General features: G+C 47.2%; 1 protein-coding gene across 5 annotated transcripts in view; it reads left to right on the top strand.

The window, feature by feature from the left end:
- The first annotated feature begins 359 nt into the window (after positions 1–359).
- Positions 360–19,140, top strand: part of ALG9 (ALG9 alpha-1,2-mannosyltransferase) — a 227,939-nt gene continuing 209,158 nt past the window's right edge. For 4 of the 5 annotated variants that reach the window (XM_040325408.1, XM_040325407.1, XM_040325404.1 and 1 more), the window contains exons 1-3: positions 424–552; positions 4,380–4,518; positions 6,075–6,209. In XM_040325408.1, the coding sequence (XP_040181342.1) occupies positions 443–552; positions 4,380–4,518; positions 6,075–6,209 (384 nt within the window). In that variant the 5' untranslated portion in view covers positions 424–442. The other variant, XM_040325406.1, reaches the window with a different exon arrangement.

The following is a 19,140-nucleotide window of genomic DNA, read 5'->3' as shown; positions in this document are numbered from 1 at the left end:
TTAAATCGGCGTAGTGCCGAATCGCAAAAAGTGGCCTGGTCTTTGACCAGCAAAATGGTCCGGGGCTGAAGTGGTTAAAGTAGTACAGTGCTAAATAGCAAAAAAAGCCCTGGTTATGAAGAGGGTCAACCCTCCAGGTGCTCAAGTGGTTAAAAAAAAACATTCCATTAATATAGGACATTTTTGTATAGATGAGGCACATTTTTTTTCCCATGCAGTGAAACAATAAGAATTGTTTCTTTAGTCTTTTATTTTTCAGTAATAACCAAATAAAATCAGCTTTGACTTCTGTCTCAAAGCTGATCAGCGCTTTAATTTTTACACGTCAGAGAAAACTCCAGCACAACGCGCATGCGCTGTTCTGCCAGAAGGGAATATGGCGGCCAGCTGCTTTTCAAGGAGTCCTGTCACCCGGAAGTGAGTTTTGTTGCCCACGACAGTAATGGCGTCTAAGGGAGCTCGGCAGCGGAGCAAAGGAACCGGTGGTGGTGAAAGGGAGGATAATAGCGGAAAGCAAAGAGAAGAAAGCCGGGTGTCCGAGCACCGAGCCGAGTGAGGGCAGCTCTTTGTATGACACGCATGCTTGCTGTGGGAATGGCGGTTCTCTGCGTCCCTGCCCATAGAATACAAGTAGAGATGGAGTGCACATGTGTCTGGACAGTGATGTGGCACCTCATATACACGAATGGGGGAGGGGGAGTACCCGAAGATGGGGGTTATCACATTTATAGTGGAAATGGTTTGGAATGTGATTTTTTTATACTGACACTGGCTACAACTCTCATCTTCCACTATTCTAGTTCCAGGCTTCTATTCATTTGTGTCAGGGGCTTAAAATGTGTCAGTAGCCTGCACTTTGCTTCCAATATTAGACAGAGAATGGTTCAAATCCGTGGCAGCTTTTTTCCCCCTGTGTCTTGCTGGGGAGATTTTTCTTCACTTCCTGTCTTAGAGAAACAACAGGAAGTAGGAAGAAATGTCCTCTTTGTAGAGAGTACTCACCAAAACAGTCGTCCCTATTGGAAGGTTTCCCCTTCACACCACCTGCTGCCATGACAACCCAAGTGGCCTTTATGCACAATGGCCATATCATGTCAAATTCAGGTGTATTTCCCCAATCAGGAGCCACAGCCGTCCATAGAAATCAGTTACAAGATGCGGCTGTATGCAGAAGATACACCAGTACCTGTGTGAATGTGCGCCTGAGCAGAGACGTACAACCCTGGACGCAGACAGCCTGTTTGCACGTGTGTGTGTTTATATCACATCTTTTAATTGATTTCTATGAGCGGCTCTACACAGCAGCTGTGTCTAGTGGGTGGGGAAATGCACTTACATTTTAGGTCTAAGGGTACATGGCCATAATGAATTAAAAAATCATCAACACAGGATCTGGCTGGCAGAAGGATCCTGTGTAAGGATGAGCTCTGGCGTGTTCGCATAGAAAACGTGCAGAGCCCGCCAGGAAGTGTGCACGGCGCTGCGCTAATAACAGCCAGGGAGACATTTCACGATCCCTGCAGCCGAGCATCGGGACAATGTCTCCCTGGCTGTGATTAGTACAGCGCCGTGCACACTTCCTGGCGGGCTCTGCACGTGTTCTATGTGAACGCGCCAGAGCTCATCCTTAATCCTGTGTACAAAACACATGAAATTAAAGTGGTTCTAAATCCCCTCCCCCCCTCCATACTTACTTGTGCACATCGCTGGATCAGAACGGGCTCAAGAGCAGTGGCTCTCACTGCTGTCTCCCTCATCCCTGGGCATATCAATAGTAGCAATAGTCATTGGCTCTCACTGCTGTCTCCCTCATCCCTGGGCATATCAATAGTAGCAATAGTCATTGGCTCTCACTGCTGTCTCCCTCATCCCTGGGCATATCAATAGTAGCAATAGTCATTGGCTCTCACTGCTGTCTCCCTCATCCCTGGGCATATCAATAGTAGCAATAGTCATTGGCTCTCACTGCTGTCTCCCTCATCCCTGGGCATATCAATAGTAGCAATAGTCATTGGCTCCCACTGCTGTCTCCCTCATCCCTGGGCATATCAATAGTAGCAATAGTCATTGGCTCCCACTGCTGTCTCCCTCATCCCTGGGCATATCAATAGTAGCAATAGTCATTGGCTCCCACTGCTGTCTCCCTCATCCCTGGGCATATCAATAGTAGCAATAGTCATTGGCTCCCACTGCTGTCAATCACATTCTGTGCAGAGAGGGGGGGGGGGCAGGGCCGATCCACCAGCTCTGTGTCAATAGACGCAGGCAGGACAGCTCGTGAACAAGCACACAGAGGTGCCCTCATGTAAAGCAGCTTTACATTGTGTCACTTGCTGAAAAGGAGGAGCCTGGAGTGCTAGCGGGGAACCCCAGAAGAAGAGGATGGAGGCTGCTCTGTGAAAAAAACATTGCACAAAGCAGGTAAGTATAGGCATGTTTGTGATTTTATTTAGAAATAAAACCCTGAAGCTTTAAAGGGATACGAAAGTATTATTTTTAAAGAGAAAAACAAGAAACGTGTTATATACTTTGTGGTTTTGCACAGAGCAGCCCAGATCCTCCTCTTCTGGGGTCCCTCGTTGGCTCTCTTGGGCCCCCTCTCTCCTGCAGAGTGCCCCCACAGCAAGCAGCTATGGTGCACCCGAGCCACAGCTCAGTGTGTCAGTTCCGTCCCCTCTCTCTTCTGATTGGCTAACTGACTTTGACAGCAGCAGGAGCCAATGGTGCCGCTGCTGTGTCTCAGCCAATCAGGAGGCAGAGTCCTGGACAGCTGAGGCAATCGGGCATATCACTGGAGGGCTCAGATAAGTATTAGGGGAGCTGCTGCACACAGAAGTTTTTTTTTTTATTTGTATGCAAAATAAAAAGCTTTCTGCCTTTACAACCACTTTAATGTCACTTTAAGTTCTTGTGTATACACACGTATAGCCACATAAATGTCTGTACATCATTAAGGGGCTCATTCACACAAGCATACACATGTCACGTATCTGTAAGACTATATAAATGTTTCTCCTCTTTACCATATTAAATAATTGCCTCTGGGTTTAATAATAAAGTGTTTGTAAACCTCAGACATGAAATATCAACCTTCTGTAGTGTGTACTTGTCTCAGTCCAGAGCACCAAGTGTAATTTCTGTCCACTGCTTCCTTCCTCTACTATCTGCATGAGTCTCTTCCAACAAGTTTTCCTGACACCAAAATTTGTGTTCTGAATTTACAACAGAAATTACCACTGGGTTACTAACATTTACCATGTGCAAAGTGCTGAACTTCCTTTCTTGCCCTGATAGTTTTGGTCTTGAGTTGTCGTAGTTTAACCGCTTGCTGCCCGCCGCACATATACATCTGCAGCATGGCACGGGCAGGCAAAACGACGTACCTGTACGTCCCCTTTAAGAAGCGGTTGTTGCGGGCACGGGCGCCTCCGCCGCAAACTCTGTGAGCGCGCCCGAGGTTCCCGCGGACTCGATCGTCTCACGGAGAGATGGAACGGGGAGATGTTAGTGTAAACACAACATCTCCCCATTCTGCCTAGTGACACTTTCACTGATCGTGTTCCCTGTCATGGGTAACACGATCAGTGACGTGTCACAGCAAGCCACGCCCCCTACAGTAAGAATCACTCCTTAAGAAACAATTAAACCCCTACAACGCCACCTAGTGTTTAACCTCTTCACTCCCAGTGTGATTTTCACAGTAACCAGTGCATTTTTTTTAGGGCTGGTCGCTGTAGAAATGACAATGGTACCAAAAATGTGTCCGCCATAATGTCGCAGTCACGATAAAAATCGCAAATCGCCGCCATTGCCAGTAAAAAAAAAAAAATATTAATAAAAATTCTATAAAACTATCCCCTATTTTGTAAACGCTATAAATTTTGCGCAAACCAATCAAACGCTTATTGCAATTTTTTTTTTAACAAATATATGTAGAAGAATACGTATCGGCCTAAACTGAGGGAAAAAAATGTTTTTTTTATATCTTTTTTTTTTTTTTTTTGGGGATATTTATTATAGCAAAAAGAAACAAATATTGATATATTTTTTTTTAATTATCGCTCTATTTTTGTTTATAGCGCAAAAAATAAAAACCTCAGAGGTGATCAAATGCCACCAAAAGAAAGCTCTATTTGTGAGAAAAAAAGGACGTCAATTTTTTTTGTCAGTTAAAGCGACGCAGTGCCGAAACGCAAAAAGTGGCCTGGTCCTTTAGCTACAAAATGGTCCGGGGCTTAAGTGGTTAATGTCTCGAACCCTTACACAGCCTTTACATTTGCTCTTGTTAAAATGCTACTATTTTTATTTTCAGAAAATCAATGTACAATTTACAATTAGTTGGGTCAATAAACGTTTTTTTTTTTTTTTTTTTTTTTTAGGTCTACGTGTAGTAAAGCGGGCCAGGTGTGGGCACCAGAAGGCGCTACTGCATTTAAATGCCTAATATCTGCTAGGTTTTGTGCAGCTCTTCTCAGCAATATCTCAGACTGCGATGAAACCTTCAATTACTGGGAGCCGGTGAGTATAGAAAATGCAGTGCTGCTTGGTTGGGCTACTTCTATCATGTTGATTTTTATAGCTGATTTCTATATAGATGTTTAAGGGTACTTTCACACTGGGGCGGCGGGTCCATTAGTGGTGAAGCGCCACTAGCTTTAGCAGCGGTTTTTGGCTGCTAGCGGGGTGCTTTTAAACCAGCTAGTGACCAAAGAATTGGTTAATAGCGTCTGTGTTGCGGCTTTTCAGAAACGCTGCCCATTCATTCCAATGGGCAGGGGCGGTTTAGGAGCGCTGTATACAGCACTCCCACTCCGCCCCAAAGGTGCTTTTTGCAGGACGTCCTGCAAGCGCACCGACCCAGTGTGAAAGCACTCAGGCTTTCACACTGGGGAGGCATGAGAGGCAGTTTACAAGCACTATTTTTAGCGCTAAAACGCCTGAAAACTGCCTCAGTGTGAAAGTAGCCTAGCCTAAAGGAAAATGACATCTTGTATTGGGTTGTTTTTAAACAGTGGCAGAACCACCACATAATTATATAGCTGTTGGTAAAGGATAAGGACATTTATCCTAAACTGAAACTAAAGGTGGCCTGAGATGGATAGAAAGTTGAACCATGTGTGTGGCCACTGCAGTTGAACAGAAATCAGTCTACCAATCCTTTTCTGCTCAATGTTGTAAAAAGTGCTGATCTGTGTATTCTGACAGCAGGGGAGTCTTCCCGATGTCAGAATACAATAGCGCAGTGGGGAGGATTCTCCCATATATACACATTCAGTGTGGATGGGAAAATCTATTCAGTTTTTATTCGTTCAGCCTGAAAACCGAACCATGTATGACCAGTTCCAGCTGGAGTATGCAGATCAGAGGCTTGCTTGCTCTGCAGCTCGTCTATTCTGAAACAACGTTAAAGAGACCCTGTCACTATTTAGGACAAGGTCATTGTGCATCTTGATAGTCCACCCCCCAGCAGGGTAAACACCCCCATTAACACTTTGTCAATGTAATTGATTGTGACTTTGAGTATATGGTATTATGTGACCTCCCCCAAGTGAAACTTCATCCCTAAGCCTTGGTTCACATTGATTCGATATGTCAAGTCACATGCCAAATTGGCAGCTATTGCCGGCAATGGCACTGCCTCGAATCGGTGCGATGCCCGCTTTGCACTGTTTCCCAAAAGTAGTTTCTCTACTACTTTTGGTAACTTCCGCTGCGATTTCAGTAGACATCTGTGCAGGAACCTGCACAGATGTCTCTGAAATCGCCCCAGAAGTCGGACTAAAATGCAGGGAATGAAATCGTACGAGTTCAGCTAAACCTGCATGATTTCAATCCCGCAGCAGTGTGAACCCAGGCTTAGGCCTACATGTAGTAAAGTGGACCAAGTGTGGGCACCACTTACTGACACCATTCACCAGGCTAATCTCTGAAATGTAGCTGTTACTGGTAGACTCCTTCAGCAGGGAATCAGGGCGGCAAGGGAACGCAAATGGGTACATATACTTGGTGGGGGAGTGGACTATCAGTTTATCTCTTTAACTTTGCAATAACTTTTTTTTTTTTCCCCCATAAAGACTCACTACCTCGTTTATGGCAAAGGATTTCAAACATGGGAATATTCTCCAGCCTATGCCATACGCTCTTATGCTTACCTTTGGTTACATGCATTACCAGCTTGGTTCCATGCAAATATCCTTCAGGCAAACAAGGCAAGTCATGATTTATTAGTAACTATTTATACAAATGTTTTACAGTGAAGCAGTAGTTGGATGAGACTAAAGCAGGCCATACACGGTCAAATTTTCTTTCCAAAATCAGAAAGTTCATTTTTTTTTTTTTTTTTGTGATCCGATGATGCCACCATTGATTTTCGAAATTCGGCCGACCAAGCCTTCATGTTGCTACAGAAAATTTTCGTGGCCGGGAATATTCTTTTCTTGCACATGCGCATTTTTTTTTCGATTACATTTCTCGCACAATTCTCCCATCATTGATTAAAAAAATCGGCTGTTACTGCAGCCCACCAAAGGTGCGAAATTCGTACGAAAATTCTTTGATATGATTTTTGAAATTCGAACCGTGTATGGCTGGCTTTAGCTCATTAATTTAATTTTTCCCATGCCATGAATGATGACTGTCATAATTGTCTAGGCCAGGGGTCTCCAAACTGCGGCCCGAGGGCCAGATGCGGCCCTTTGCTAGCCTTTATCCGGCCCTCAGGGCTTTATTCCTCCCAGTGATATGAGGCACTATTCCTCCCACTGACTCCAACAAGGGGGCACTTTCTTTATCGTACATCACGGGACACAGAGCGGCATATTCATTACTATGTGGGTTATATGGAGTACCTTCAGGTGATGGACACTGGCAATCTCAAACAGGAAATGCCCCTCCCTATATAACCCCCTCCCATAGGAGGAGTACCTCAGTTTTTACGCCAGTGTCTTAGGTGTTGGTCATGGTTTAGCTCGCCTCCACATCCTTGGGATTAGGTGGGCTAACCGGTTCTGTCCAAAGGCCTCAGCGCTAAAGTGGTCAGTAACCGGACCCCAAACCAAAGGGGTATAGCCCATAATGCTTTTCTTTTTAGAGAGCTGGACCCTGGGCCCAGAACTTAGAAACCTTTGGGGGCCTAATGTTTCTGTTGCCAGAGTGCTATATGGGCCCAGGACAGTGGATCCTTCATAGGAACCCAGGGCCTGAAGGTCAATGCCCCACGGAGATGGGGGAAGATTGGGCCTCTTGCTTTGCAAAGTCCTGCGGCATGGAGCAGGTAAGTGAGGGGAAACTTGCGGAACTTGGTTCTTAGCAGGTTTTTCTAGGGGGTTCACAGGGGACATGCCTAAAGTTATGCGCTGCATCTGGCAAAGTAAGTCACATGTCTTAAAGATAGGATGGCTCTATGTGTATTCCCCATAAAAGGTGAACTCCCTGGTAGTATTGTAAACATTGAGAAAGAAGCCTGTGTGTGTGTGTGTGTGTGTGTGTGTGTGTAAAGAGAGCTGTGCTTACCTGCAAAGCCTCCAGGCGATTGCTGCCATGGTTTTTCCTCCTAGCCTGGAGACAGGACAAACTGCCTCCTCGTGTGGTCTCCTTCCCCCCCACCCCACCCCCCCCCCCGCCGGCGGGCACGCGTGCGCGTCCCCGTGATATGGGCGCAATTTGGCGCCGTTAGCTGAGGGGGGAAGGGCGGGCCAGCATGTTAAAGGAAGGGGCGGCCCTTCCATTTGTTCCCAGCTCAGTGTATGCTGGAACTGAGAGAGGAAGAGACCAGAGCGGCAGCACGGGGCGCCGAGGCCGAAACAGATATTACAGTCTTCAATGAGACTGTCCTGGAGCCTAGAGTTAGGCTGTTCTTTTCTATCTCAGCAGTTTTTTGGCAATACTACTAAGGGGGACAGAATGTTTTTTCTCTCCTGGGTTTGAAAAAAAAAAAAGGAAAAAAAAAAAAAAAAAAACATTTAAGGGAAAGAAGGCATTTTTTATCCCCCAAACGGGTTTTTGGGCAATAATTATTTATAGTTCCAAACACCAATAAGTTAGCGGGCGTACCTCGGTATTGTACCATGGCGTCTGGTTCAGAGGGTACAAGAGGTGGGGATTCCCCCAGAGAGTCTGAGGTCTCGGACAAAGTTATGCCGCTGCTTTCCCGAGAGGGAGCCTTGATGGGACCATCGGGATCTGGGGCTGGAGCTGGCACGGGTCAGTCCAACCCTAGGGTGGTCACGGACGAGGTACTGTCCACCTCCTTAAAGGAGATGGAAAAAAGAATGGAAAAGATGATAGCCAAGGCTATGCGGGGCAGAAAACGGAATAGATCTCCGTCGCCCGAGCGTGGACCCTCAGAGGAGGAGGTCCTTTCCGCAGGGGAATTGGACGACCTCTTGGACAAGGACCAAGCAGGTTCGGGGATCGAGGATCCAGATACAGGGGAGTCTGGGGCAGCCTCCCAAGGGGAGAGCTGGTGGGTTCAAGCCTTAACGGACTTGGTCCATAGTGCATTCAACTTGCCAGTACCAGATCTCCAAGTATCGACTGTTTCAGCTTTGGGCTCACTAAAGGCGCCTCAAAACAACGCAGTTTTTCCGATCCATCCTCTGCTAGAGGAAGTTATGTTCCAAGATTGGACCAAGCCAGATAGAATCTTTTTACCACCTAAAAGATTCTCTGCCTTATATCCTATGGAAGATAAATTTTCCAAGAGATGGGCAACCCTGGCGGTGGACGCAGCCATCTCATGTGTTAACAAATCTTTAACATGCCCTGTAGAAAACATACAGGTGTTCAAGGATCCGGTTGATAAACGCTTGGAAGCACTACTTAAAAGCTCCTTCACTACTGCAGGGGCAGTAGTGCAGCCAGCTGTGGCTGCGATTGGGGTTGCACAAGCATTATCGGATCAAACTAAGCAGATGCTTAAACTTATTCCTGCCTAGCAGGCAGAAGAATTTTCGGATGTCCCTAGGGCCATACGCTTTACGGTAGATGCGATTAAGGATTCTATCCAGCAAGCGTCACGTTTATCGTTATCCCTTATCCATATGAGAAGACTCTTATGGTTAAAGAGCTGGGAGGCCGAGCCCCCATGCAAGAAGCTCCTGGTAGGGTTCCCCTTCCATGGAGGACGACTCTTCGGAGAAGACCTGGATAAATACATTCAGACCATTTCAAGCGGCAAAAGTACTCTTTTGCCAACCAAGAAAAAGTTTCAGGGGCCTGCGTTTAAACGACAGCACTCCCCTGGGCAGGGGCCCTCCAATGCCAAACAGTATCGACGGCCTCCTGCAAGATCAAACTTTAACTTCAACAACAAATCGCAGGGACAGGCCGCTAGAGGCAAGAAGCAGTGGTTTCGCAAACCAGCAAAACCAGCCCCCAAGCCGACCTTATGAAGGGGCGCCCCCACCCACGAGGGTGGGGGGAAGGCTGCGTCTCTTTTCAGAGGTTTGGGAAGCCAGCATTCCCGACAGATGGGTACGGTCTTCCGTGGCTACGGGCTACAAACTAGACTTCCTAAAGTTTCCTCCTCCTCATTTCCAGGAGTCAAGGGTTCCAAACGATCCGGAGAAGGGAGCCGCATTAATGACGGCATTGAATCATCTACTCTCCCAGGAAGTAATAGTAGAGGTACCAGTCCTAGAACAAGGGCTGGGTTTCTACTCCAACCTATTCATCATCCCAAAGTCCAACGGAGATGTCAGGCCAATTTTGGACCTAAAGATGGTAAATGCATACCTAAAGGTCCGCTCATTTCGGATGGAATCCGTGCGGTCAGCAGCTGCCACACTCCAGAAGGACGACTTCATGGCATCCATAGACATAAAGGATGCCTACCTTCATGTTCCAATTTATCAGCCACATCAAAGATTTCTACGCTTTATGGTGGCTTCGCGTCATTTCCAATTCGTGGCGCTTCCCTTTGGGTTGGCTACGGCCCCCCGGGTGTTCACGAAGGTCCTAGCTCGGCTAAGGATCCAAGGGGTCACGATCCTAGCGTACCTGGATGACCTCCTAGTCATAGATCACTCGTCTCCTGGCTTGGAACGAGCAGTGGCCCTCACGGTCCAGTACCTCGAGAGGTTCGGCTGGGTCCTAAATCGAGAAAAGTCAGCATTCCAGCCAACAAGGCAGTTGGAATATCTCGGCATGAGGTTAGACACAGAACAACAAAGGGTGTTTCTACCTCTGATAAAGGTCAAAGCCATCAAGGTTTTAATCCTACTGGTTCTAAGCAAGAAAGAACCGACTATTCGCCTATGTATGCGGTTACTAGGCAAGATGGTGGCCACATTCGAGGCGGTACCGTACGCCCAGAGCCACACTCGCATCCTGCAGGCAGCCATCCTGTCAGCATGGAGCAGGAGGCCACAGGCCTTAGATATCCCTTTGCCGCTCTCATCAAGAGTCCGACAAAGTCTGTGTTGGTGGTTAGACCCTCAGAATCTAATGAAGGGGAAGTCTTTCAGCCCAGTGGCTTGGAAGATAGTAACCACAGACGCCAGCCTGAAGGGCTGGGGAGCAATTTTGGATGGTTGCACTCGCCAGGGTACTTGGGCAAAGCCAGAGAGGCAGTTGCCCATCAACATCTTGGAGCTCAGAGCTGCTCGACTAGCCCTCAGGGCTTGGACGTCCAAATTGCAGGGGTTCCCGGTGAGAATTCAATCAGACAATGCCACGGCCGTGGCATACATAAATCACCAAGGGGGAACCAAGAGTCAAGCCACTCAGAGAGAGGTGAGCTTGATTCTCCGGTGGGCAGAGGCTCATGTGCCCTGCATATCGGCAATATTTATTCCAGGAGTGGACAACCTTCAGGCGGACTTCTTAAGTCGCCAGACTCTGTTGCCGGGGGAATGGTCTCTACATCCACAAATCTTTCAAGCACTCTGCCAAAGATGGGGAGTGCCGGACGTGGATGTCATGGCATCGAGACTCAACAAGAAGCTAGACAGGTTCATATCCCGCTCAAGGGATCCGATGGCCTGCGGAACCGATGCGCTGGTTTGCCCTTGGCATCAGTTCAAACTTCTTTATGTATTTCCCCCGCTCCAGTTACTACCCCGCCTGCTGCGCAGGATCAGGGTGGAGCACATACCAGTCATCCTGGTAGCTCCAGCATGGCCCAGAAGGGCATGGTATTCACTAATCCTGAAGATGGTAGTGGGAGACCCTTGGACTCTTCCTCTACGGCCAGACCTGCTATCGCAAGGTCCGATCCTCCACCCTGCCTTACGGCATCTAAATTTGACGGCCTGGAGGCTGAATCCCTGATTCTCAGGGGTAGAGGTCTGTCTCAGAAAGTAATCTCTACCCTAATCAGAGCCAGGAAACCTAGGGTGATTTATTACAGGGTCTGGAAGGCCTATGTAGGCTGGTGTGAGTCCAAGCGATGGCTTTCTCGCAAGTTTACCATCGATAGAGTATTAAGTTTTCTCCAGCTAGGAGTGGATAAGGGACTGGCATTAAGCACAATCAAAGGACAGATTTCAGCTTTGTCAGTATGGTTTCAGCAGGCGCTGGCCACCCACTCGCTAGTTAAGACCTTCCTTCAAGGGGTCTTGCGTATTAATCCTCCAGTTAAATCCCCGCTTTGTCCGTGGGATTTAAATCTTGTTCTGTCAAGTTTACAGAAACGACCTTTTGAGCCGTTGGCTGAAATTCCTTTGGTTTTACTGACAAGGAAGTTAGTATTTTTGGTCGCCATAGTTTCCGCCAGAAGAGTATCGGAACTGGCAGCCTTATCCTGTAAGGAACCATATCTTATTTTACATAAGGACAAGGTCGTTCTCCGCCCTCATCCTTCCTTCCTACCGAAGGTTATATCCAGTTTTCATCTAAACCAGGATTTGGTATTACCATCCTTCTTTCCTAAACCTACTTCCAGAAAGGAAGGGTTGCTGCATACCTTGGATATTGTCAGGGCCATGAAGACCTATCTTAAAGCTACAGAGAAGATCCGGAAAACAGATGTGTTGTTCATTTTACCGGATGGGCCCAAGAAGGGGCAGGCAGCTGCAAAATCCACCATCTCGAGGTGGATTAAACAGTTAATCACTCAGGCCTACGGCTTGAAGGGGTTGCCTCCTCCGTTATCATTAAAGGCTCATTCTACTAGGGCCATGGGCGCCTCCTGGGCAGCACACCACCAGATCTCTATGGCTCAAGTTTGCAAGGCGGCAACCTGGTCTTCTGTCCACACGTTTACAAAATTCTACCAGTTGGACGTAAGAAGGAATACTGATACAGCCTTTGGGCAGGCAGTGCTGCAGGCTGCAGTTTGAGACCCTCGGATTCCGGGGGCTCCCTTTTGAGTTAAATTTAAAATTATTTTTTCTCAACTAAGTTGGATTTATTATGATTTGAGTATATCTCTAAATTAAATCCTTTTGTCTTTGGAAGATGTTCTCCCTCCCCTCATTGTAAGCATTGCTTTGGGACATCCCACATAGTAATGAATATGCCGCTCTGTGTCCCGTGATGTACGATAAAGAAAAAGAGATTTTTAATACAGCTTACCTGTAAAATCTTTTTCTTGGAGTACATCACGGGACACAGAGCTCCCACCCCTCTTATGGGGACCATTTTGGGAGGCATACTGCTTGCTACAAAACTGAGGTGGTACTCCTATGGGAGGGGGTTATATAGGGAGGGGCATTTCCTGTTTGTTTGAGATTGCCAGTGTCCATCACCTGAAGGTACTCCATATAACCCACATAGTAATGAATATGCCGCTCTGTGTCCCGTGATGTACTCCAAGAAAAAGATTTTACAGGTAAGCTGTATTAAAAATCTTTTTTTCTTCCACTGATATCAATGATGAGATACAATTACTCCTACTAATAGGGGCACTACTCCTTATCCTACTGATCGCAAACTACGAGGCCATATTTATTCTCACCAATGCTGGGCCCAAGGCTTTTTCTGCCCCGTTGGCCACAATCCGGCCCTCCTAAAGGCTGAAGAACAATAAACTGGCCCTAGACCCCTGGTCTAGGCGGTCAACCAAACTTTCACACCAAATGGCTGGTGTCATAACTGATCACACATGCAGCACTATGACAACTGTAGACTAAGGACCTTTTTACACTGATCAGTTATTTGATCAGTTTCAGCTAAAAAAAAAAGTGAAAGAAAAATGCTGAAAAATGCATCCCTTTAAATTCTATGGAACTCTTCACACCAGTCAGTTGCGTTTTTAAAAGTTCTGCATGCCCTTTCACACTGTTCAGTTTTTCAAAACCCGTGGTACAAATGTTATAAATTGAGTTGCAGTTCAGTGAGTAAAATAAGTATTTGATCCTCTAACAACCACCAATAATTCTGATACAGTATGTGCTCATGTGGTACACAGATTAGTCCTGTCAATTTAAGAAGGTGCTCCTAACGCCTGCAAGGTCTCCCTCCTCAAGAAGGCACATGTGCAGTCATGGCAATGAACATATAAATCTGAGGCCGATTAGGTGAAAGTGCTGTCTAGAGATGGCCTGCCGGTTCGCCCGGCGGTCGTTTTGCTGCAAACTATGGGAGTTTGCGGTCCGCCAAACCGGCGGACATCTGGCGATGTTCGCGGCGGTCTACAATGTTACATGGGTAAGAACTTTGACCTATGACACATCCATCCGGTGGTGCAGGACAGCCAATTGAGACATTTCAGCACATGGACATACCCCCTACCTTATAAATAGACCTGATCTGGCGGCCATCTTACATTCTGCTTTTTGTCAGTGTAGGGAGAGGTTGCTGTTTGGAGCAGGGACAGGCTGTATTCATTCAAATAGCTATCTAAAAGGTCCACACAAGTCCTTTAACTGCTTGCCGACCGCGCACCGCCGTTCTACGTCGGCAAGCTGGCTCTCCTGGGCGAGAGCACATCATTCTACGTCGGCTCTTTCAGCCGCCACTAGGGGCGCGCCGCCGGAGGCATGCGCGCGCGCCCCCCCGCTCGCCCCCGACTCCCGTGCGTGTGCCCGGCGGGCGCGATCGCTCGTTACAGAGCGGGGACCGGGAGCTGTGTGTGTAAACACACAGCTCCCGGTCCTGTCAGCGGGGGAAACGCTGATTTTCTGTTCATACAATGTATGAACAGAGGATCAGTGCTTCCCCTAGTGAGGCCCCCCCCCCCCCCCCCACAGTAAGAACACACCCAGGCATACTTAACCCCTTCCCCGCCCCCTAGTGTTAACCCCTTCACTGCCAGTGGCATTTTTATAGTAATCCAATGCATTTTTATAGCACCGATCGCTATAAAAATGCCAATGGTCCCAAAAATGTGTTCGAAGTGTCCGCCATAATGTCGCAATACCGAAAAAAAATCGCTGATCGCCGCCATTACTAGTAAAAAAATATTAATAAAAATGACATAAAAATACCCCCTATTTTGTAAACGCTATAACTTTTGCCCAAACCAATCATAAACGCTTATTGCGATTTTCGTAAAAAAAAAAAAAAAAAAAAAAAAAAAAATGTCGAAGAATACGTATCGGCCTAAACTAAGGAAAAAAAATGTTTTTTTATATATTTTTGGGGGATATTTATTATGGCAAAAAGTAAAAAATATTCATTTTTTTCAAAATTGTCGCTCTTTTTGTTTATAGCGCAAAAAATAAAAACCGCAGAGGTGATCAAATACCACCAAAATAAAGCTCTATTTGTGGGAAAAAAAGGACGCCAATTTTGTTTGGGAGCCACGTCGCACGACCGCGCAATTGTCTGTTAAAGCGACGCAGTCCCGAATCGCAAAAAGTACTCTGGTCTTTGGGCAGCAATATGGTCCGGGGTGAAGTGGTTAAAGCACTGGTATATGTGTGCTACTTGCTCTAGTATATAGGTGTCTAATACATTCATATACTTTTTGTCAGTGTAGGGCGAGGTTGGCGTTTCCAGCAGGGACAGAGTTTAGCGACACAAATCGCTACCTAATGGGTCCACAAAAGTCCTTTCAAGCACTGGTATAGGTGTGCTATTTGCTCTGCAGTATATAGGTGTAATATACACTTATAATATACTTTTGAATATAGAAAGCATATTATAGTGGATTTGTATTGTGCCGCATTGTGACTGGCGGTGTATTTGGTTACTGCTGAATTTTTGCCTCTTTCACTGCGTTACCTCTGCTACACACATTAAACATTTTTCCTGAAAAAAAAAGTTTCATAACTGGTGCGATAAACCAGTGGCCCCCCAAAACGACAGATTAAAGCGGGATGTTATATACCTTCTTCCACATATACTGCGCTTCTCTAGAGACTTTTGTTGTCACAGGGTCATTTAAAAAATTACAGGCAGAGGAAGAGGCAGGCCCTTCCGCAGGGGTGGTAGGGCAGGAGCACCAGGCCGGAGCCAAAGTGGGAAGTGGCACAAGGTGCGTTCGATTACGTCAAAGGACGCACCAGACTTGGTTGAGTGGCTCGCCACCAACACCACCACCATCACCACCATATACCCTCCGCTTGAGTCACAGGAATTATTTTCCGATCCATCAGAAGACATTTTGGATGCGCAGCCATTCTTGGCATTGGATCAGGAAGAGGAGGTAGCAACAGCCGGCACTCGGCAGTCTGACGACAGTACTCAGATCAGCCCAAGGAGGTTGGTGCTCGCTGTTGCTGCCTACTCCGAGATCTCTACTGTTAGTAATGGGGAAGGTGACGTCGATGATGACATGTCAACAGACGTCACGTGGGTGCCCACAAGAGAGGAAGAGGAGGGGGGTTCAGAGGGAGAGATGGACCAGCAGATAGGGAGGAGAAGCAGGCCGAACTTGCACAGGAGGGACAAACCAGACTCCTAATGTATCAGGAGTGAGCCATCAACCATGTACGGTCACATCTGGCGCTCCCAGGACGCCGGCCCATGGCTCCGCAGTGTGGGCTTTTTTTAACGTGTCCGCTGCAGACAATAGTGTTGCCATCTGCAGCCTTTGCAGTCCACGCATAAGTCGCGGTAAGCCCAACACTCACCTAGGGACGAACGCCTTAAGAAGGCACCTGGCCTCCCATCACCGAGCCCAGTGGGAGCAACGCCATCAGAACCCACAAAGCCACACTCCAGGCTCTCACCGTCCAGCCTCTTCTTCTTCTCCTTTCCCTCTATGCTCACAATTGTCCTCCACTCCACATTCCATTATGCCTTCCTCACGTTTTTCTGCAAAAAGGCAGGCTTCCGTGGCCCAACTGTTCGATCGTAAAAAAACAATGACGCCGGATAACCCTCTTGCCCAACGGTTGACCACTTGCTTGTCGGAACTGATAGCCCGCCAACTACTGCCATATAAACTGGTGGACTCGGAGGCCTTTTGAAAATTTGTGGCCATTGGAATACCACAATGGAAGGTCCCAGGAAGGACACAGAAGGGCATCCCAGAGCTATATGGCCATGTTCAGCGGCAAGTGAATGTATCTCTGGCACACAGTGTCGGTGCCAAGATACATCTGACCACAGACACGTGGTCTAGCAAACATGGGCAGGGAAGGTATATAACTTTGACTGCCCACTAGGTGAACCTTCTGACGGCCGTCAAGCATGTAACCCGTGGCACCCATGTAGATTTGGTTTTACCACCACGGATTACATGCAGGCCTGCCTCTTCTTCTCCTCCTACTCCATCATCCCTCTCCTCCTCGGCTGACTCCTCATTTTCCGATGCTACCGTCTCTTCCGCTGCGCCGCCCAAGATCCCCAGAACCTATTCGACATGCCAGGTGAGACGTTGCCATGCTGTGCTGCATCTGTTGTGCCTGGAAGACAAGAGCCACACTGGTCCTGCACTCCTTTCAGCTTTGCGTTTACAGGCAGATCAGTGGCTAACACCGCTCAATTTGACAGTTGGTAAAGTGGTGTGCGACAACGGTGGCAATCTGCTGAGTGCGCTGAAGCAGGGCAAAATTACACACATGCCATGCATGGCACACGTCTTGAACTTGGTCGTGCAATGATTCGTTGCCAAATACCCTGGGGTCCAGGACGTCTTGCGGCAGGCCAGGAAAATCTCAGCCCATTTCAGAAGATCTTACACGGCCATGGCTCGCCTTGCTGACATTCAGCGGCGACACAACCAGATTGTCAGACGTCTTATTTGTGACTGTAGCTACCTCCATATTTGGTGGAGGTGTCCGGCCGTTCAGCCCCTTTGGTCTCAGGTCTTTGCCATATATAGTAAGCTCTATGATCGACCCCTGACGCCTTCACCGGAAATAGCTTTGCTGTCCATGTTACCTGGCTCCATAGCTTCGCAGAAGGGTACCTTACTGCGTTTCTTTCTGTCGGCTGCGAGGCAGCTTATTCCCCAATTTTGGAAAACTACTTCTACCACTCCATTATCCCTGTGGGTCTCTTTGGTTAATGATATCATGCGAATGGAGGAGATGTTAACCTTAGATACTGACCCCTACGATAAGTTTTGTTCCCACAAATGGAGCTTTCTTTTGGTGGTATTTGATCACCTCTGCATTATTAATTTGGTGCGCTGTAAACAAAAAAAGCCGACAATTTTGAAAAAAAAAAAAGTTTTACTTTCTGCTATAAAACATGTCCAATAAAAAAAAAGATTGAGGCCAATATGTATTCTGCTACATATTTTTGGTAAAAAAAAACATGCATGCATGCATGGGACTCAAAATTGGCCTCTGAGAGAGATCTGGAGCATTGGCACACTTGCCTCTCGTAGGCGTATAAGGGCATGCTAAATTTCTCTTTGGTGGAGGAAGGCGTAAACGCCTTGACCCGATGGTATATAGGGGTTGATTTACGAAAGGAAAATCCACTTTGCACTACAAGTGCACTTGGAAGTTCAGTCGCTGTAGATCTGAGGGGGACATGCAAGGGAAAAAAACACAGCATTATTGCTTGCACATGATTGGATGATAAAATCAGCAGAGCTTCCTGTAGTGATAAGGTATAGTGTGCCCAGTACTCCGGTCCTCATATTTACAGCAATCTACAGCGACTGCCTTTACAAGTGCACTTGGAAGTTCAGTCGCTGTAGATCTGAGGGGGACATGCAAGGGAAAAAAACACAGCATTATTGCTTGCACATGATTGGATGATAAAATCAGCAGAGCTTCCTGTAGTGATAAGGTATAGTGTGCCCAGTACTCCGGTCCTCATATTTACAGCAATCTACAGCGACTGCCTTTACAAGTGCACTTGCAGTGAAAAGTGGATTTGAGTTTTGTAAATAACCCCTATAGTCCCTTCTTGCCAATAGAGGCTTTTTCCAACCTCCTCGCCTCTCTGTTTTCAGGGGTGTCAGTCTTATAGAACTGTCGGGTTATTTACAAAACACAAATCCACTTTGCACTACAAGTGCGCTGCACGTGCACTTAGAAGTGCATTCGCTTTAGATCTGAGGGAAAGATCTGAAATGAGGGGAAGCTCTGCTGATTTTATCATCCAATCATGTGCAAGCTAAAATTATGTTTTGCATGTCTTCCTTAGATCTACAGCGACTGCACTTCCATGTGCACTTGTAGTGCAAAGTGGATTTGCCTTTAGTAAATCAACCCCTATGTATCACACCTGGTGGGAATTCTCTACGCTTAGGAGCTTTTGGAATAAGGTGTTTGCTTTAAATCTAAAAGTTACAGGGATTCCAGTGCTACAATTGCCCCGTGTGGCCTTATTGAACGACCGGGTGGATCATTTACACTGTGCCAAGCAAAAGTTGATCCACTGTATGTTGTTTATATCACCCCTCTCCACAGTAATGTTCTCACACTTCCTTGTGATCCCCCCCACTGTAATATCCACATGATCCCCCCCACTGTAATATCCACATGACCCCCCCCCCCACTGTAATACCCACATGATCCCCCCCACTGTAATATCCACATGATCCCCCCCCCACTGTAATACCTACATCCCCCCCCCACTGTAATACCTACATCCCCCCCCCACTGTAATACCTACATCATTCCCCCCACTGTAATATCCACATCTCCCCCCCCCCACTGTAATATCCACATCTCCCCCCCCCCCCACTGTAATATCCACATCTCCCCCCCCCCCCACTGTAATATCCACATCATCCCCCCCACTGTAATATCCACATCATTCCCCATTGTAATACCTACATCACCAGCCCCCCCCCCGTAATATCCACATCATCCCCCCCACTGTAATATCCACATCATCATCCCCCCC

Source organism: Rana temporaria, chromosome 10 (assembly GCF_905171775.1).
Source record: "Rana temporaria chromosome 10, aRanTem1.1, whole genome shotgun sequence".
In the NCBI taxonomy this organism is placed as follows: domain Eukaryota; kingdom Metazoa; phylum Chordata; class Amphibia; order Anura; family Ranidae; genus Rana; species Rana temporaria.
The sequence above is the reverse complement of the archived record's forward strand: the minus strand, read 5'-3'. Positions and strand labels throughout refer to the sequence as shown.